Source organism: Cervus canadensis, chromosome 4 (assembly GCF_019320065.1).
Source record: "Cervus canadensis isolate Bull #8, Minnesota chromosome 4, ASM1932006v1, whole genome shotgun sequence".
Taxonomy (NCBI): domain Eukaryota; kingdom Metazoa; phylum Chordata; class Mammalia; order Artiodactyla; family Cervidae; genus Cervus; species Cervus canadensis.
This window is the reverse complement of record NC_057389.1, coordinates 102,495,562-102,513,490: the sequence shown is the minus strand read 5'-3', so window position 1 is coordinate 102,513,490 and position 17,929 is coordinate 102,495,562. Positions and strand designations below refer to the sequence as shown.

Genomic DNA, 17,929 nt, shown 5'->3' with positions numbered 1-17,929 from the left:
CCATCAGGCAAGGTTGGGAGGAAGCAGTTGATTTGGCTTTTGGTAGTAGATGGCCTCGGGAGCCGTCAGGGTCCTCCCCTGTGCCCTAGTCTTCTACCAGCAACCTTCCATTCATCTGCACGCCAGGCAATGCCACCACCTCGCAGATCGTGCTGTCACTGTATTAGCATGCCGGATTGTGGTGTTTGACTCCCCCAATGCTTTAATATTGCCTTTGCAAAAATCTCACCTGGCTTTCCTTCCCCCTGCTTATGTAATCCTTTGGAATCATTTCATGGTGGCCAAAGTAATTTGGAAAAAATCTTTGTCATTGTGGTAACTTCTAGGACCACTGTGTTGAAAATAGAAGACTCTCCCCAAAGCCATTGGGTCCTACTGACCAAACATGGCCACCCTGGTCACAGCCTGCTGCTGCTCTTGTCTCAGCCTTCCCTCTGCTGGCCACCCAGACACAGTGTTTTTTCCCTTGTCTTCCATGGGGCTGTGTGTGAGCAGCACTGAGAGTCACCTCCCAGTTCCCGTGACCCTTGTGGGGCGGCTGGTGCAGGTAACAGCTGGCAACAGCAAAGGCCTGTTTGCTTTCCAGATGCTAACTTTGTGATTGCAGGTCCCAGCTGGCTACAGAGGGAGACCCCTGAGATGTTTATAGTATTGGCTTAACACGGTGCCCAGCAATTGAGGACAGTAAGATGGGACTTCATTTATCCTTCTGTCCTTCATTCACTCACACTTGAAAGTAGTAAGTGTCTAGCTCAGCTGTCTTGGGGGAGGGCAGGATTTCAGACATTTTCAGGCCCAGAAGCTTAATACCTTGGAGAAAACTGAAGAGTGAGGAGGAGAAAACTGAAGAGTGAGGAGGAGAAAGGAGCTGTCAGATGCTCGGAGGCTGTTTTCTTGTCAGGAGGATGGAAATAGGTTATCGCTCACACCAACTATTTGCGAGGAGAACAGACTGCTGTTTACCTAAGACTTTCTGTAGATGTTTGTGGCCACTGGCCTTTCCCATGTGAGGATAGGAGGTTGGCTCCCTCTCCAGGGTCTCCAGTTGAAGGATGACAAAACCCTACAGGCAGGCTGAGGAGAGCACATGTCCTGAAGCTCAGTCCTTGGGAGCTAGTGAGCCTGTCATGTCACAACCTGTAAGACCCTGCCACCCAGCTCCAGCCACAGTGCATTTCCTACAGGAAAGCCAGGAATCACCTTTTCCAGGCCCACAGTTAGGCTGTGCAGTCTGTTGATGCACAGGTGCAGGGCAAGCAGAATGTGTGGGATGGGGGAGGGGGCACAGCTCGAGTGGATTGAGATGAGGCCTGCTGGAGCCCAGTCTGTTATGAGGAGTGTGTTATACACATATGCCTTTGTCACGCAGTGCTTATGATACCCCTGGGAGGCCTGGGCATGACAGCCTTCATTTTCCTGAAGGGAGAAGGGACTTTATGCCGCTCCCTCCACCCCAGGGGGAGCTGAGGCCGAGTGGGGTATCTAATGCCCAACCTCCAACAAAGAAGCCTTCCTTCTCTTGCCTCCTGCCCCCTCCTCCTTCTTCTAGGACCTGTTACATCTGTCATCTGCCTCCATAGTTGTTGTACAAATTTATTGAGGTATAGTTGACATATAATAAACTGTGCACACTTAAAGTGCCAATTGGATATATTTTGATCTGTGAATACACTTGAGAAATCACCACAATCATGGTACTAAACATATTTCCAAAAGTTTTTTCTTGTCCCATTGTAATCTTGCCTTCAGCCCACCCCCATCCCTGCTGCTGCTGCTAAGTCACTTCAGTCGTGTCCGACTCTGTGCGACCCCATAGACGGCAGCCCACCAGGCTCCCCTGTCCCTAGGATTCTCCAGGCAAGAACACTGGAGTGGGTTGCCATTTCCTTCTCCAGTGCATGAAAGTGAAAAGTGAAGTCACTCAGTCATGTCCAACTCTTAGCGACCCCATGGGCTGCAGCCCACCAGCCTCCTCCATCCATGGGATTTTCCAGGCAAGAGTACTGGAGTGGGGTGCCATTGCCTTCTCCCACCCCCATCCCTAGGCAACTGCTAATCTATTGTCATTGTAGGTTAATCTGTCTTTTCTAGAATTCTGTGAAATCGTGTACTCTTTTTTTTTTTTGATCTGGGCTGTTTGTTCTTTCCTTATTTTGAGATTCATGCATGTTGTGTATATCAATAGTTCTTTTTTTGTTGCTAAGTAATGTTTTGTTTTATGAGTATCCTACAGTTTATCATACATGTGTTGATGGACTTTTGGGTTGCTTAATAATCTGTCAGAATGTATTCTGGGGTGATTATATCATTTTATACTGCCACCCCACCAGCAGCGTATGAGAGTATCAGTTGTCCCACACTTTGGTGATCACTTAGTATGGTCAGTCTTTTTAACTTTTGCTATTTTAATAGGTATATAGTGATATCTCATGATGGTTTTAATCTGAATTTGTAAGGAAGATCTGCTGGAGAAGGGATAGGCTATTCTTGGGCTTCTCTTGTGGCTCAGCTGGTAAAGAAGCCACCTGCAATGCAGGAGACCTGGGTTCAATTCCTGGGTTGGGAAGATCCCCTGGAGAAGGGGAAGGCTACCCACTCCTGTATTCTGGCCTGAATTCCATGGACTGCATAGTCCATGGGATTGCAAAGAATCGGACACAACTGAGCGACTTTCACTATGACTAGTAAGGTTGAGTATCTCTTGAAGTATTTGTGTTTGCCATGCATATCTCTTTGGTGAAAGATTTGAATATCTGTTCACATCATTTGCCCATTTCACCCCCTTGGGTTCTTTGTGTAATTATTGAATTGAAAGAGGTGTTTATATATTCTAGAGACAAGTCCTTTCTTAGATACATGATTTGTGTATCTTTTCTCCCAGTCTGTGGCTTGCCTTTTCATTTTCATAACAGTGTCATCTTTTGAGGAGCAAATATTTTCAATTTTGACGAAATTCAGTTTGTTTTCTCTGTAGTTTGTGCTTTTTGTGTATTTACTAAAGTCTTTGCCTTTTAAACCCAGGGTTGCTAAGATTTTCCTCCTATGTTTTCTTCTGTAGAAAAGAAGAAGACATTCTGTAGTTTAACTCTTAGGTTTATTATCTATTTTGTGTTAATTTTTGTGTGTCTTGTGAGATAGAGGTCAAGGGTTTGATGTTTTCTTTCAGTGTTGTTTTTTGCCTATGGCTACCCAGTTATTCCAGTATTGTTTGTTGAAAGATTATTCATTCACTACTGACTTGCCTTACCACCTTTGTTAAGAATCAGCTAGCTGCCCATGTGTGAGTTTGTTAAAGGACTGTTCTGTTCCATTGATAATGTTCAGTTTGTCTTTGCACCAGTACCATACTTCTAATATGGGCTTCCAATTTTCTTTTTTTCCAAGTTTGTTACCTTTCTAGGAGCTTTGTGTTTCCATATAAATTTTAGAATCAAATTGTCAATCTCTCCCAAAGACCCTGCTGGTAAATAATCTGCCTGCTGATGCTGGAGACACATGTTGGATCCCTGGGTCAGGAAGATCCCCTGGAGTAGGAAATGGCAGCCCACCCCAGTATTCTTGCTTTGGAAATCCCATGGACAGAAGAGCCTGGCAGGCTTCAGTCCATGGGGTCACAAGAGTCAGGCATGACTTAGCAACCAAACAACAGCCATCTTTCCATTAACTGATGCCCCTCTTAAGCCCTGTTTTGTACTTTTCAGCGTTGAGGTCTTTTGTCAAATTTATCTGTAAGTTCTTCATACTTTTAATTGCTGTTGTAAATGGAATTGGTTTAAAATTTTTCAATTTCTGAATGTTTGTTGCTTGCGTATAGAAATATCATAGAATTTTACATGGAACTTATATCTTGCAGCCTTGTTAAACTCAACTTATTTTGTAGAATTTGTAAGATTTTCCGTGTAGACTGTTCTATTTATGAATAAAGACAGCTTTACTTGTTTTTCAGTCTAGATGGATTTTTCTTCCTCCCTCCCTCTTTTTCTTTCTTCCTTTTCTTTCCCTTGCCTTAATTGTACTAGGTGGAATCTCCTGACAAAAATGAGTAGAAGTGGTAAGCACACATCCTTGTTTTTGTACCTGTTCCTAGGGGGAAAACATTCAGCTCTTCACCACCAAGTATGATGTTAGCTGTGTGTATTATTAGGCTGAGGAAGTTCTCTTCTGTTCCTAGCTTGCTGAGAGTTTTCATCAGGAATGGATGTTCAATTTTGTCGATTTTTTTTCTTCTACATCTGTTGAAATGATCATAAGGCTTTTCCTTTTTGGCTTCTTAATATGGCAGATTACATTGATTTTTGAATGTTAATCTGCCTTCCCCACTTTAATTTCTAGTCTTTGTTTGCCATCTTCTTTCCTGGTGTAGGCATGCCGGATTATCCTTATCTGATTTGTTCCACTGTCCTCCCTTGAACCAGCTGTCTGTTCCTGCCCTTGGCATCAGTACGACTTGCTGGTGGCCCATTGCTTGGAGGCAGACATGGGCTAACTGCACGGGATTAGAAGGTTAGGTTAGTATTGAAACTGTGGCCAGGTGTATAACAGGCACCCTGGCTTCCTTGTTGGGAAAGTGGCATAACACCTCCCCTGGAGGTCTGTGGTCTTAGGAGAGAACCTAAGTGGTAGAAGGCAGAGGCCCACCCACCCACCCAGAGTGCTAGCTGGTGATGCCCAGGCAGTGGTCGCTGCCTGCCCGCCTCTCTTCAGTAATATAAGAGCTTGCTCCTTCCTGGGAACACTGACCTGCTCAGTGCTCCTTCTGTAGAACCTTCAGATTGCCCTTGTTTTGCCCAGACTGGCCTCTGCCCAGAGTAGGAGCGGTGTGGACACCTTTCTCTGTGAGCTGTGAAGCATACCACATGCTGGGTATCTCAGAGGTAGCCTGGGCTCCTGGTCCAAGTTCTCAGACCTTGTTCTATGGGACCCTCAAAGGGTCTTTGCCCACCATATGGGGGGGCAAGGGGCTGGCTTGCCAGTACCTCTCCAGCCTCTTCAACCCCAGTAGCTCTGGCATCTGTTTCTAGGATGGGATGGCTTCTCAGACCAGTTTTTCCTAAAAGTATAGCATATACCTAGAAAAGTACATAAGCTCTAAGTTTATATCTCAGTGCATGTTTGTGAAGGGATACCCCAGTAACCCCCACCCAGGTCATGGAATAGAGCTTCTCCCCAGAAGCCATTCTTCTTCCCTCTCCTAGTGTCTCCCCACTCCCGACTTCCCTGACTTCTGTCACCATGGACAAATTTTGCCAGCTTTTGAGCTTTCAGTCCAAAGCAGACGTATTCTTTTGTATCTGGTTTTTTCATTCGACTTGTTTTGAGGTTTTACCTTCGATGTTATGTATAGCAGTACTGTCTTCATTTGACACTGAACAGCTAGATCATGACTTGGTAATCTGTTTAGTGTTGGTGGCCACGTGGATGGTTTTCAGATGGGACTGTTCTGAATACAGCTGCCCTGACCATTCTCAGGTTTCTGTTGGCCCCTACCCCAAAGTAGGATTTGCTGGGTCCTGGTGTATGAATGTTCATCCTTACATGATGTTTGATACCATGCACAGACTTCCCTTCCTGTTCCACGTGATGATGTCCTTGGTTTTCTCCACGGTGGCTGTTGCAGGAACGCCTCCCCTGTTGCAGGAATGCTCACTAAGAAAGTCCCCACACCCACTGCTGGTTTTCTGGCTCCACACAAAGCCCAGGGCAGCAGGTGGGGGAAAGGTGGCCTTGAACCTCATCCTTCTCAAGTGCAGTCCTATAACGGCTCCATGGTGATCCCCTTTCTTGAGCGCTTACTGTGAGCCAGTCAGGCTAGGTCCCGGGTGTTCGTGTGTGTCTCCTGCTCCCCCCCAGGAGCCTGTAGGACACTCCTGTCATCCTCCCACTTTGTGGCCGAGGGAACGACTGAGTGGGTAGGTGGGTGGGCTCAGAGCTCTCTGCTCACCGCCCGCGTGCAGTGCTGGCTCGTGCTCTCTGCCCTGGAATGTGTGGTGCAGCCCATTAGGCCTCGTCCTGCCTGATGGCTGTTGTGTCACGTAGGACAGGCACACCCAACCCTCAATTACCTTTAGGCCCTGGTGAGTTTGCAGATCTCAGATTCCTGTTCTGTGGAAGCAGACGAGGGCTCCTCCATACCTAACCCTGTGACTTGCCAAGTGACGTATCCACTGTGGCACTGGCAGTTCCTCTTACTCTTCTCACCCACCCAGCTCAGAACAGACATGGTGACCCTGTGTGGGTTACCCAGGAAGGTGAGGGCCAGCAGACCCTGCGTGTCTGTCACATGTCTGACTCACCTTCACTGCTTAGCACAGGCAGCCTGGTCATCAGCGCTGTGGTCACTTTTACCCATCAAGCCTTGGCAGCCTCAGGTTCTGGGGCTGGTTTGGGCTTAAGCCCCTCTGAGAAGGGGTATGGCCTGGCTTTCTCCTCCATAGTCCTTCGGATGTCCTGCAGGAGCCTGCTGGGTGTTGCCACCTTGGTGTTCCTGGCTGCTCAGTTCAGCCTCAGTTGCAGTGCCTCATCTGTTGCTTCTGTCCTTGCCTTCGGCTGTTTCTACCCATGCCTCACACTGGGCCACAACCAGCCCTTCCTCTTATCTCCCTGGCCTGTGTTTGGTGCCTTGTTGAGGGACATTCTAGGCTCTCCCCTGTTCTCAGGCCCCCATAGCAGCTTAGGTGAGCAGACTGGCAGACTCTTGATGCCATATGGGGCACTGCGTTGCCTTGAAAGGATCTTAGAAACCACAGAATAGCCTGATAGGCAGTGAACAGGGCTGCCTTGGCCTGACCGCCCATTGGCACAGTCTCCCTAGAGGGTGGTCAGCGTGTCATTCAGTATCTACAGATGATCTGTGAATTTCCCAACATTCCGCACAGGCTTCCTGACTCCTGGAAGGAGGCCGGGCTCAGGTTAGCGGCTGGTCTTGCTTCAAGCCTTGGTTGGGCCGGCATTGAAAGCCAGGTCCGTCCCAGCTGCTTCTCTGCCCAGCCCAAGCACCAAGAGGCTTTCACTGGCAGCACGGGAGTGCTGTCACCTCGCTGTTTCCCTCAGCATTCTTGGAGGTTGGCCCCATCACTTCCTAAAAAGCTGGCTCGTTCTCATTTTGGATTGCCAGTATTCTGGGTGTATGTGGGCCGAGCACTGTGTGTGCCCCTCCCACGGGCTTCGGACGTTTCATCTTACACAGCTGATATTCTTACTGGCTGTTTCCACGAGAGCACGGCTGGGAGGGAGGAACCCACCGGTGTGCTGTATGTTGTCACAGGCACTGACAACCGGACCCTTCTGCGAGCATGGATGCAGATAGAAAACACTCTGCTTGGCTTTCTGACTTTGCAACTGCAAACTGTAGGAATGCACCAACTCCCAGATACGACACATTGAGAGCTCTTATGCTGTCTGAAAGGGCCAAATTAGAACAGGAATTGTGCGTTGATCTGATTCAGAGGTCAGGAGAGTTGAAGTTTGTGGTTTTGTTGGGAAGAGCTGCTGGGACAGATGAGAGAAGGGGACAGCTTGAGGGCCAGCACTGTGGAGAGAAGTGCTGGCCTCCCCCTCTTCCCCCCACTTTGTCTGCAAGCCTCTCTCACCTCCGCAAGCCTCTCACAGAGGTCCCCTGGTTGGCCGCCGCTCATGGTAGCGGCCCTGGGCTTCCTCTTCCTGGGCTGCTCACGAGGTGCAGGCAGTGTTCTCTGCCGGCTGCCTGGGCCAAGTCGCAGCTGCAGTCGGCTGCTCTGGCCCCGGGTGCTCTGCGGGCTGTGAGCGCACAGCAGGCAGGGCCACGCAGGCGGCGGCCACCCTCCAGCGGCGGGCGCCCCGGGGAGCAGACGGCCCCGCTGATGAGGAAGTGCTTCTGTGCTTTTGCAAGTGGTGAGCTTGGTGACTGCGGCTGAGACGCGGCCCCTGCCCCGGTGTCGTCCTTCCTCTCAGCAGCCGTGAATGAGAGCGACTTAGCTCCTGTGGGTGTGAGGTTCCCATGGGGTCCTGGCAGAGGAAGGCGCCTGCCTGGCTGTGGCACAGAGCAAGGCAGAGCGGAGCCAGGAGGCTGCACCTTGCAGAGCTGAGGGGTAGACTCAAGGCTCATCGGCTTTCCCTCACTTGTGGAGGTGCGGTGGGACACACGCTGCTCACCGGCAGGCTCAGCTCTTGCACTGACTTGTAGAGGCAGTTTGAGTCACAGAACGGCACCCGTTTTGGGAACATGTAAAGTTCATTAGAAGCAGGAAGACTTGCTGTGGCTGAAGAGTGAGGCTGTGACCAAATCACACACACACACTCGCCGGCAAAGCCCCTTTCACCTGCGCGCACAGCCTCAGCAGACAGACTGACACCTGCCGTGGGGCTGGCAGGGCATGGTGACTCAGCCTGGATGACCTCAGAATGCGCAGCATGTCGAGAAACTCGAGGTTTGCGTGCTTCTGGGTGCCATCTGTGTCGTGTTTGGGTTTGGAAGGACAGCTTGCTTGCTGATGAACAGTTCCAAAGCCTTTTGAGCTAATTGGTTTTTGTAAATTCTAGTCTAGACTATTATGCTTTAAAAAAACAAAACAAAAATGTGACTTCCACATGGCTGGTTTTAAAGTGAACTCGCTTTTACCACTGACCTGGTGGGCTTTAAGCCCCCTGAAGGAGTTGGTGTGGGCTGTGCTGCATAGACGCAGGGCCACAGTGTGGTCACAGGCTGGCTAGACAGGCGGGGTGGGTCCCACCTCGGTGTGTGCCATTTCCAGGGCCTTGGAGGGGAGACTCCAGTGCCATTGTCATTTATTTACCAAGTGGTCTGCAGCTCAGGGCAAGCATTGGGGATGGGCTGAAGGCCCTACTGTTGGAGATCTCTCCATCTCTAGAGCACCCTAGGAGGAGACAGAGGCAGCCCAGAGACCATCCATTGGTGCTCTGGGCATGAAGCCAACCCTGTGTGGCTACAAGGAACTCTGTAACCTGTCCATTTTCCCACTGTGGTGGGTCGATGGGAGTATGTGGGTGGGGTGCTGTCACCAGCCTGGTGGTATCTGGGAGCCCCCCCAGTAAAGCACCAGCTGGGCTGTGTGTGATGGGCAGGCGCTGTGCCAGGCTAGTGTAAAGCCAATCTCCTCCATCTTCCAGCTGCGTGGTGAGCACTGGACCTCTGTTAGCTTCCTGGTTATCTGTAAAGTGGAGTTTCAAGAAAGAGAAACTAGAGACTTTGGTGCCTGCAGGAACCCGACAAGGAGTGGTCCTGTGAGAGTCAGGCTGAAAAGACTTACTACCTTAGCTTACTACTGCCTTTGGGTCTCACCAGTTCTTGAACTTGGGGAGTACAGGGTTTCCCCTTTGCCACCAGGGCTGCACATGTCTAGCTGCACTGCCAAGAGATTGGGGATTTCGAGTGGAGTGGGAACCGTTGATGCGTGGAGGAAAGGGAGCAGTGAGCGGGGATAGACGCCAGAGAAGTCTCAGTTCCTTGTTTCACATCAGGGCTGGAAATCCCCCACAGGGAGGTAATTACTCAGGGCCTGAGGTTTACCTACCTATGCCCTGAATTACTGCTAGGAGGAGGCTGATGAGTGGTGGATCTGCCCCCTTGGGCTGGCCCCACCTCTGCACATGGATCCAGACGCAGAGCAGTGACCCAGCCGCAGAACAGCTCTCAGACGTGTGCTGAGGGGGTAGTGACATCCTGCACTAGGTGGTCTGAACTCTCACCCCCACTGCTTCTGAGGGCTGCCGCCCGCCCTCGGTCCTGTCAGTCAGGTCCTGTCACTTGTGGGCATCCAGTGTCCCTTCCTCCTGCTTATTCACTGTGAGTCGAGCAGCAAATGTTGTGGGTTAGACTAGCTGCAGTTATGACCTAGCACTTCATGAGTGGCTCTCCAGAGGGAGGCCTTGCCGCTTCCCCCATGTTCCTGGTCCTCTCCTGATGGGAGGTCTGCATAAGAACCCTGGGGTCTGGGTTGGTGGTAAGGAGGGTCCCCTCCTCGCTTGCCAGCATGTGCCCCAGGGCGTCCCTGAGGTGTAAATGGGGACATATTTGAGAAGGGTTCTTTCTCTCCCCTCCCTGAGCCCGGCTGGGAGGAGCCCAGTTTAGGGGGCTGCTTCCCCTCCTTTCTGCCTGGGATGGATATTGTTTCACTTTCCTGTCTGACTGTGGATACCCAATTGTCCCTTGTGAATCATGAATCTAAAATCTGCAAGCCCTTGGCACGATAGTGGAGTCAGTTCCACCCGTGGTCACCAAGTGACTGTGTTCACCTGGGCCTCACCCGGGGCTGCCCGCCGACTTCCCACGGATTTCCGGCCCTGTCTCTGCTCCTCAGAGTGCCCCGCTGCTGCCTGGCCCAGCTCGCCTGCTCCTTGCCTTAGCAGGGGAGCCCTCCCTGCTCCTGCCACTGCCTCCTCGGTGCCTCCTTGAGGACATTTAGGCATCTGCGTGCACAGGGGAAGACACCATCATCTGGAAGGGTGTTTACTTGCAATAACGAGGCCAATCAAATGAAAATATGTGGGCTGGGACAATGAACAATTTACAGGAGAAGTCGACATTAGTAGAAAGGGGAGGTGACACTTGGCTTCACTCATTATTAAGGAAATAAAGATTAATCTGTAGCTATTGAAGGAGTCCTAATGAAAAGATGAGGCTGCAAGTGTTCAGACGTCCCTCACATGTGAATTCTGCTCCTTTAGGGAAAGCTGTTTGGCAAGTAGTTTTGAGAGGTGGGTTTTTGTTTGCTAGTTTTGTTTTGGTTTCACTCACTGGGAATGAATTGCAGGGGAGAGATCCAAAGGCCCTGCATGCGCCAGGCTCTTCCTGAGCAGGAGGCTGGCTGTGACTGACCTTTAGGCTGTCTGGCCAAAGCCCCCCTTGGGGGCAGCGTCTGGGAGTGGCTCAGAGGCCTCCTCCCTGCACAACAATGGCATGCTGTCTCTTCTATGATTTTGGGTGAATGTATTTTTGGACAGACAGGTGCCAGGAAGGACCTAAAAACAGGGTGGTCTGTTAGGGTAGTGGGTGAAGTTAATGGAAGGCAGTTGTATAGTCAGCCTACTTTCCCAGGTCTGTTCTTCCTGCTGGCATCCTGGCTCACGCCAAGGTCTCTGCTCTGGACCTCTCTTCCCTCTCCAGGGCTTTGGTGCCATCTCACCGTCTCTGGAGGTGTTGAGGCCTCTGCTGTCCGCCCTCCAAGGCCCAGCTTAGATACTGCTCTCACCACAGGCACCCCTGGCCTGCCTTTTCCCTGACACCTACCTACCTCCCTGCCCCAGCGGTCCTGTACTGGCTTTTTTTTATAGGCCTGGAGCCTGGCTAGAAGCCTCCCCTTGGCTATATCTGAGCCTTGGCATCTCTGCTGTGCATAGGGCCCTCTCGTTGAGGGTGGAGGCAAGGGTCACAGGCTGCTGGGCTATCACTATCTGCTGGATCTGAGGCTGGAGGCCCAAACTCGCACTGCATAGAGCCCAGGACTCCTGTCTGTTAGCTGTGGTGAGGGCAGAACTTGTTCTGCTTCCTGGTGCCAAGGGCCTGACTACCTCCAGAATGCCCAGATAATGCTCCCCACACAGTGCTCAGCGCCCTTGCTAGCATGGCTGGAGCAGAGTGCAGCAGAGCCAGAAGGATGAGCCCTCAGGGTGGTCCTGAACTTGAGGAAGGCAGCAGACACAGTGCTTTCCGCAGGGCCGAGAGCCTGAGCGCCTCCTCAAAGCCAAAAGCCTCTTCGGATCCTCACCTGTGACGGTGGGGTCCCCAGGCCTTACCCCAGCCCCACCCTCTGCAGCTTCCAGGAGGGTCTCTGGCTGTGCGAGGGTCTACAGCGCCAGCTTGCTGCAACCCCGAGGGTTGCTCAGGTGTTCTGCCTCCCCCCTCCTGTCTGGCAGCAGGACAGTGTCTGCCCAAGGACAAGGACACTGTGTGCCACTGGGCTTACTCTGTGGGGACTGCTGGTTCAGGAGTGCTTAGGGACCCAGGGCTGTAAATATACCAGGGTGAGGTCACTGGGGTGGAGAGAGGCCATGTGGCAAGCCTAGGACCGTGTCAGGGCCAGAACCCCAGGGCTGGGGACAGGGAGCGGCTGGCCTTGTTCCTGTGGGACCAGCCTCACTGCCTGGTTTGTCAGGGTATTTTCTTAGACACCACTGCCTTGGGGCTCCAAAAAAATCTTTGTCTACCCCAAGGTTGCAAAGATAGTCTCCTGTTTATCCTAGAAGCCTTAAGAGTTTTTGCTTTCACATTTAGATCTGGGTTTCATATTAACTTTTGAGTATGCTGTGATGCTTAGTGTAATTGGAATCAACAGTGTGTATCTCCTGTGACTTTTCGTCCACTGTGGTTTGAAGTTCATCCTGTTGATGTACTGAAGCTGCAGTGTGCTCATTTCTAGAGCTCTTGAATTTCTTAGTGTGTTCCTTCAACTTTTGAACGACAGTGGTGTCGTTATAACATATGACCACATGACCCACTCTTTTACATCACATTTGTAAAATGTGATGGTAATAGTAGTTAGCACCTTCCCTTTGAGGTTGTGATAATTCAGTGGAGTAGTGCTGTATGGAAGCAGACCTTGGTGGAACAGGGCCTGGCTCATAGCACGTGTCATCTGAGGTACAGAACTGCGTGGTCACGAGACACACGGTGCTTGATTTGACCAGACTCAGCCCAGTGCTCCCCAGAGTGGCCACACCCCGGAACCACTGGCGTTGTCAGGTGCCGTTTCCAGCAGTCTGCTGCGTGTTCAGTGGAGCCACGTGTGGGTTCGGTCTGCCTCGCCTGATGACCGGGAGAGCTGAGCACTGCTGCACGGTCCCTATCTGTGCCTCCTGGCCCGCGTTCTCTGTAGGCTTGCATACAGACCCGTGGGGCCCCGCGGCACTGGTCTTCTCCCATCTTGTGACTTCTGCTCTCCTTGTGATGTCTTTAGATGAACTCTATAAAGATCTTGTTAATGCAACTAAATTGATTAGATTACTATGCACGGCTGTTTTAAATGTGGTGCATTTTATTCAATAAATCCTTCAACCTCCCGTCAGATGGCAGATTTGAGTGCATTTCCCACATCAAGAGTGAATCTTGTTTCATAAATGTGAATTTCAGTTGTGTGGCAGCCACTTGGGCAGATGGCTGTGTCCGTAGACAGACTCATAGTCACCTGTTCACTGCACTAGAGCAGGCAGACGGGAGGGTGCGCACTCGGTGCCATGTTGGCCCCTGGGAGCAGGTCGGAGGCGGCCAGAGGTGGGTCTCTGGTGATGCTGGCTCCACTGGCTCCTGGGAAAGGGAGAGTTCTGGAGCAGGCCGGCACAGGGAGAAGTGCCTGGGGTCTGACAGTGGCTCTTGTTTTACAGATCCGGAACATGGTGGCGGTGCAGGAAGTCATCTCCAGCCTGGAGAAATACCCCATTACCAAAGAGGCACTGGAGGTGAGTGTCCCAGTCTGAGCCCTGGGGCGGCAGTGAGGGTGGGGCCTGGGCTGCTCCAGCCCTGGGCTTTCTCGACTTCTTGGAGCCTCAGAGACTTTGCTCACTGGCCCAGCGAGGTCTTAAAGGGAGGAGTGAGGGGGCATGCCCTTCTGGCCTGCACTGTGCCAGCCCACAGCATATGCTTCCCATGGGCACTGCAGGAAATACGAGAGGCTTTAGTTCAGAGTCAGGCCCCTCTCTCTGCAGGGGGCCCTGCACACTCTGCAGCTCGCAGCAGAGGCTCCAGTGAGTGATCCCGGCTCAAGGTCCCGCGTATTGTTGCCTTTGCCACAATGTGCTCTCACCTAGAAATCTCCCCTGGCAAAGTGTCCTTGCAGTGGCCTTGAGTGATCCGCGGCCTTCAGGAGTTGGGAGCCCATGAGATGATGCTTCTGAGAATGCCCTGTCTGTCCCATGGACTATAAGATCTGAGGACTTGGGTCTGAGAATTTAAATGTCATGAGGGACCCAACAACTTCATAGGTTTTGTGTCTGGGAGACTGGTGGTTTAGGGGGCCTGTGGGGTCATTTCAAAGATACGGAGCCCTTCCCCCAGCTCCATGGGAAGCTCCATTTCTGTCCCAGCTCCCTTTTCATGGGGTGTCCCTGTCCTAAAAGCATGTCATTGTGTCTCTCTGGCTGTAGGAAACCCGCCTTGGGAAGCTCATCAACGACGTCCGCAAGAAGACGAAGAACGAGGAGCTCGCCAAGCGGGCTAAGAAGCTGCTGCGGAGCTGGCAGAAGCTCATCGAGCCCGTGCACCAGAATGAGGCTGCGCTGCGGGGGCTGGCGGCTGCCACCGGCTCGGCCAACGGCGGTGCCCATAACTGCCGGCCAGAGGCAGGGGCGGCAGGCCCGCCCAAAAGCGTCCACGACCTGAAGTACCGCAATGACATGCCGAGGCTGTGCGGGCAGCGGCTGGACAGGTTGGGCAGCCGCAAGCGCCGGGGAGACCAGCGTGACCTCGGTCACCCGGGGCCACCTCCCAAGGTCTCCAAGGCAAGCCACGACTCCCTGGTACCCAACTCGTCCCCTCTCCCCACCAATGGGATCAGCGGGAGCCCCGAGAGCTTCCCCAGCCCCCTGGACAGCAGTGGGCACGTGGGCCCTGAGGGCAACCGCCTGGAGCACGGCGAGAACGACAAGCACAGCGGCAAGATCCCCGTCAATGCCGTGAGGCCGCACACCAGCTCCCCGGGCCTGGGCAAGCCCCCCGGGCCCTGCTTGCAGACGAAGGCTGTGCTGCTGCAGCAGTTGGACAGGGTGGATGAGACTCCAGGGCCCCCCCACCCCAAGGGGCCACCTCGCTGCTCTCTCGGTTCCCGGAACTCACGGCACGAGGGCTCCTTTGCCCGGCAGCGGAGCCCATACACGTACAAGGGCTCCCTGCCCAGCCCATCACCTCGGCCCCAGTCGCTGGATGCCACCCAGGTGCCATCACCGCTTCCGCTGGCCCAGCCATCCACGCCCCCCGTGCGGCGACTCGAGCTGCTGCCCAGCGCAGAGAGCCCTGTGCGCTGGCTAGAGCAGCCAGAGGGCCACCAGCGGCTCTCAGGGTCAGGCTGCAAGGCGGGGCTGCCGCCGGCCGAGCCCCTCCTGCCCCGGGCAGGCTTCTCCCCAGACTCCTCCAAGGCGGACAGCGATGCTGCCTCCTCCGGTGGGTCGGACAGCAAAAAGAAGAAGAGGTACCGGCCTCGTGACTACACGGTTAACTTGGACGGGCAGGTGGCTGAGGCTGGTGTCAAGCCTGTCCGGTTAAAAGAGCGGAAGCTCACTTTTGACCCCATGACGAGACAGATCAAACCTCTGACCCAGAAAGAGCCAGTGCGGGCCGACAGCCCCGTGCACACGGAGCAGCCCAGGACAGAGCTGGACAAGCCCGAGGCCAAGGCCAGCCTCCAGAGCCCTTTTGAGCAGACGAACTGGAAGGAACTGTCGCGCAATGAGATCATCCAGTCCTACCTGAGCCGGCAGAGCAGCCTGCTCTCGTCGTCAGGCGCACAGACCCCGGGCGCTCACCACTTCATGTCCGAGTACCTGAAACAGGAGGAGAGCACTCGGCGCGGGGCCCGGAAGCCGCACGTGCTGGTGCCTCATGGCCCGCCCACGGACTTCCCCGGGCTGAGCCGCGAGGTCACCCAGGACGATCTGGACAGAATCCAGGCCCACCAGTGGCCAGGGGTGAACGGGTGTCAGGACACACAGGGTAACTGGTATGACTGGACGCAGTGCATATCGCTCGACCCGCACGGCGACGACGGGCGGTTGAACATTCTGCCTTATGTCTGCTTGGACTGACCGGCCCCTCGGGCTCTAAGTGCATTCCCACCTTGCAGTCAGCCATGGAGGACGGGCGCCAGGGCCCGCCACCTCCAGTGGTTGGGAATCCGGGGGGTCCGGCCCGGGGCGGGAGGGAGGGGGCGAGAGTCTCTAGGTCTCTCTGCACTCATCCCTCTAAATTCTCCTTTTGTGAAATGCTGCTACCAGTTTACTAACAAAATTGCAAAGGAAGGACCGCGTGGAAGGAAGGCCAGCAAAGTGAGTTCAGAACTCTATAGCAAACCAGCTATAAAAAGCGTTAGTCTCCCACCCCAGAAGAGGTGTGGGTGCTTCCCAGCCCTGGTGAGCTGGGACCTCAGTTGCAGGCAGGCACAGAAAACCTGTGGGAGAGGTTACCTTTAACACAGCGACAGAAGCACGCATCTCATCTCTTTGCATTTTCTGTTTTTTAATATGGCCCTATGTGTTTGAGGCAGTGGGCAACACTGCGGCCTCGGTTTGCACCCCACCTGGCCAGCTTTCCCATCACGGTGCCTCAGCTGTAATGAGCTGCTGGCATCAGGCAGGCCAGCTGGCCAACCAGTTCGACCCATGCTCCCTGGGCGTCCACACATTTGTATCTGGTTTCAGTTACAGCCCAGTTTTTAAAGAAATGCTGCAAAAATTTGTTTTCTCAAGTTTATTTTGCCCCCTCTTCCATCTGACCACCAGACAAATAACTTGCCTTTTGTTCTTCCCTCTTCAGTTTCCCCTTCCCACACATATCTAGAAAAAGTTCACCTTTCTAGAGTTCCCTTCCCCTCAAAACACAAAAGTAACCGCGGGTGCTACTGGTGTGTAAGCTGTACTGTTGGGCGAGAAGAGACCTGTCTGTATGCTGGAAACACTCATAACCATTCCTTTAGATTCGTTTGCCTTATGGTTATTTGTCATAAACGCGATTTGCAAAAACAAGGAGCCTTAGTGAATGTACAGTACCTAGACTTCTGTGTTCTCAGGACGCAGAAGGGAGCAACTTTGCTATTTGGTCCAGTAAGTGGACACCTTGTGATATAAATGTGGAAATAATAAAAAAAAAAACATTTGCACAAACCAGTCTGAGAATTGTTTTTTAATTTGGTCCTTTATAGCCACATTCATCCTTTCTGGATTCTGGTTTAGCCAAGACAACCTGGACCCCATGTCCAAGGTTCAGGCCCCATAGCTAGCCAGGCTGTGGGGAGGTGGGCAGGGCAAAGTAACCAAGTCCAGCCTATTAGCCTTCTGCATGGAGACTGACCTCCACCTTGCCTTTCATTCATTCAGGGCCACAGTGCCTCTCCCATCTCCAGAGTCACCTGCTAACTCTGGGTGACAGAGTCAGAGAGGCCACATCTGTCTCCATTCCAGACCCTATTTTCCCTAGAAAGAGAGAGCTTTACCCTCCCAAGCAGGCTCTACAACCCAGGTCTCAAGTGACCTTGTCTTACCCCCTGAAATATTTGTAGTTCTTCCGTGACTATAAAGTGATGATCTTTTAATTCTTCTTCCTCGTCTCTGAAACCATAAGGTTTGGCTTCCAATTTTTTTCAGTCTGGAATAGGTCATCTTGACCACATTTACTTGATTTCACAGGTGAGGAAGCAACTCCCCCTTTAGAGGAGCAGCCCCACCAGGCAAATCAGGAGGTCCAGAAACATGCAATCAATGCAGAGCTACAGTTTCAGAGCCTTGGGGAATTCTGACATAGTCCTGGTGCAGGGCATACCCTCTCTGAGAAGTGGGTGAAGTAGCTTTGAGGGCAGTCTAAGGTTAAACTCTGCCCCTGCCATCTACCACCTGTATGGACCTGGGCTAATCACTTTACTCCTATACACCTGTCCCCATTTGGGAGATATGTGATACCCCAAAGCTGTGAGGATTAAATTATCCAAATTTAGCGGGGGGGGGGGGGTGGGTGTGAAAGCTTGTCATCAGGACCATGTGTGCTGTGGAATAACTAGTTTCCTTAGTCCACTGTGCCTGTTTTCTTACCTCTAATGTGGCCAGCTGACATGTGGGTTTCCTGAGGCCAACAAAGGGTCAGAGGCACAGCTGGAAGCTATTAAGGTGCAGGTTGGCACCCCGTGAGCATCTCCTTTTCTCAGACCTGGGCTTTGAGGGAGGTCACTGCTCCTTCACCCCCTGCAGGCACCTCTCCTGTGTCTGAGTATCTAGTAAGCCCTAGGGTACAGATACTGCC

At 52.6% G+C, this 17,929-nt stretch overlaps 1 protein-coding gene across 1 annotated transcript in view; it reads left to right on the top strand.

Annotated features, from left to right (window-relative positions):
• Window positions 1-16,800, top strand: part of MED26 (mediator complex subunit 26) — a 40,235-nt gene extending 23,435 nt beyond the window's left edge. Inside the window, exons 2-3 of the mRNA XM_043467209.1 lie at window positions 13,315-13,389; window positions 14,074-16,800. Coding sequence (XP_043323144.1) covers window positions 13,315-13,389; window positions 14,074-15,726 — 1,728 coding nt within the window. The 3' untranslated portion in view covers window positions 15,727-16,800. The remainder of the gene's footprint in view (window positions 1-13,314; window positions 13,390-14,073) is intronic.
• Window positions 16,801-17,929: the final 1,129 nt, after the last annotated feature.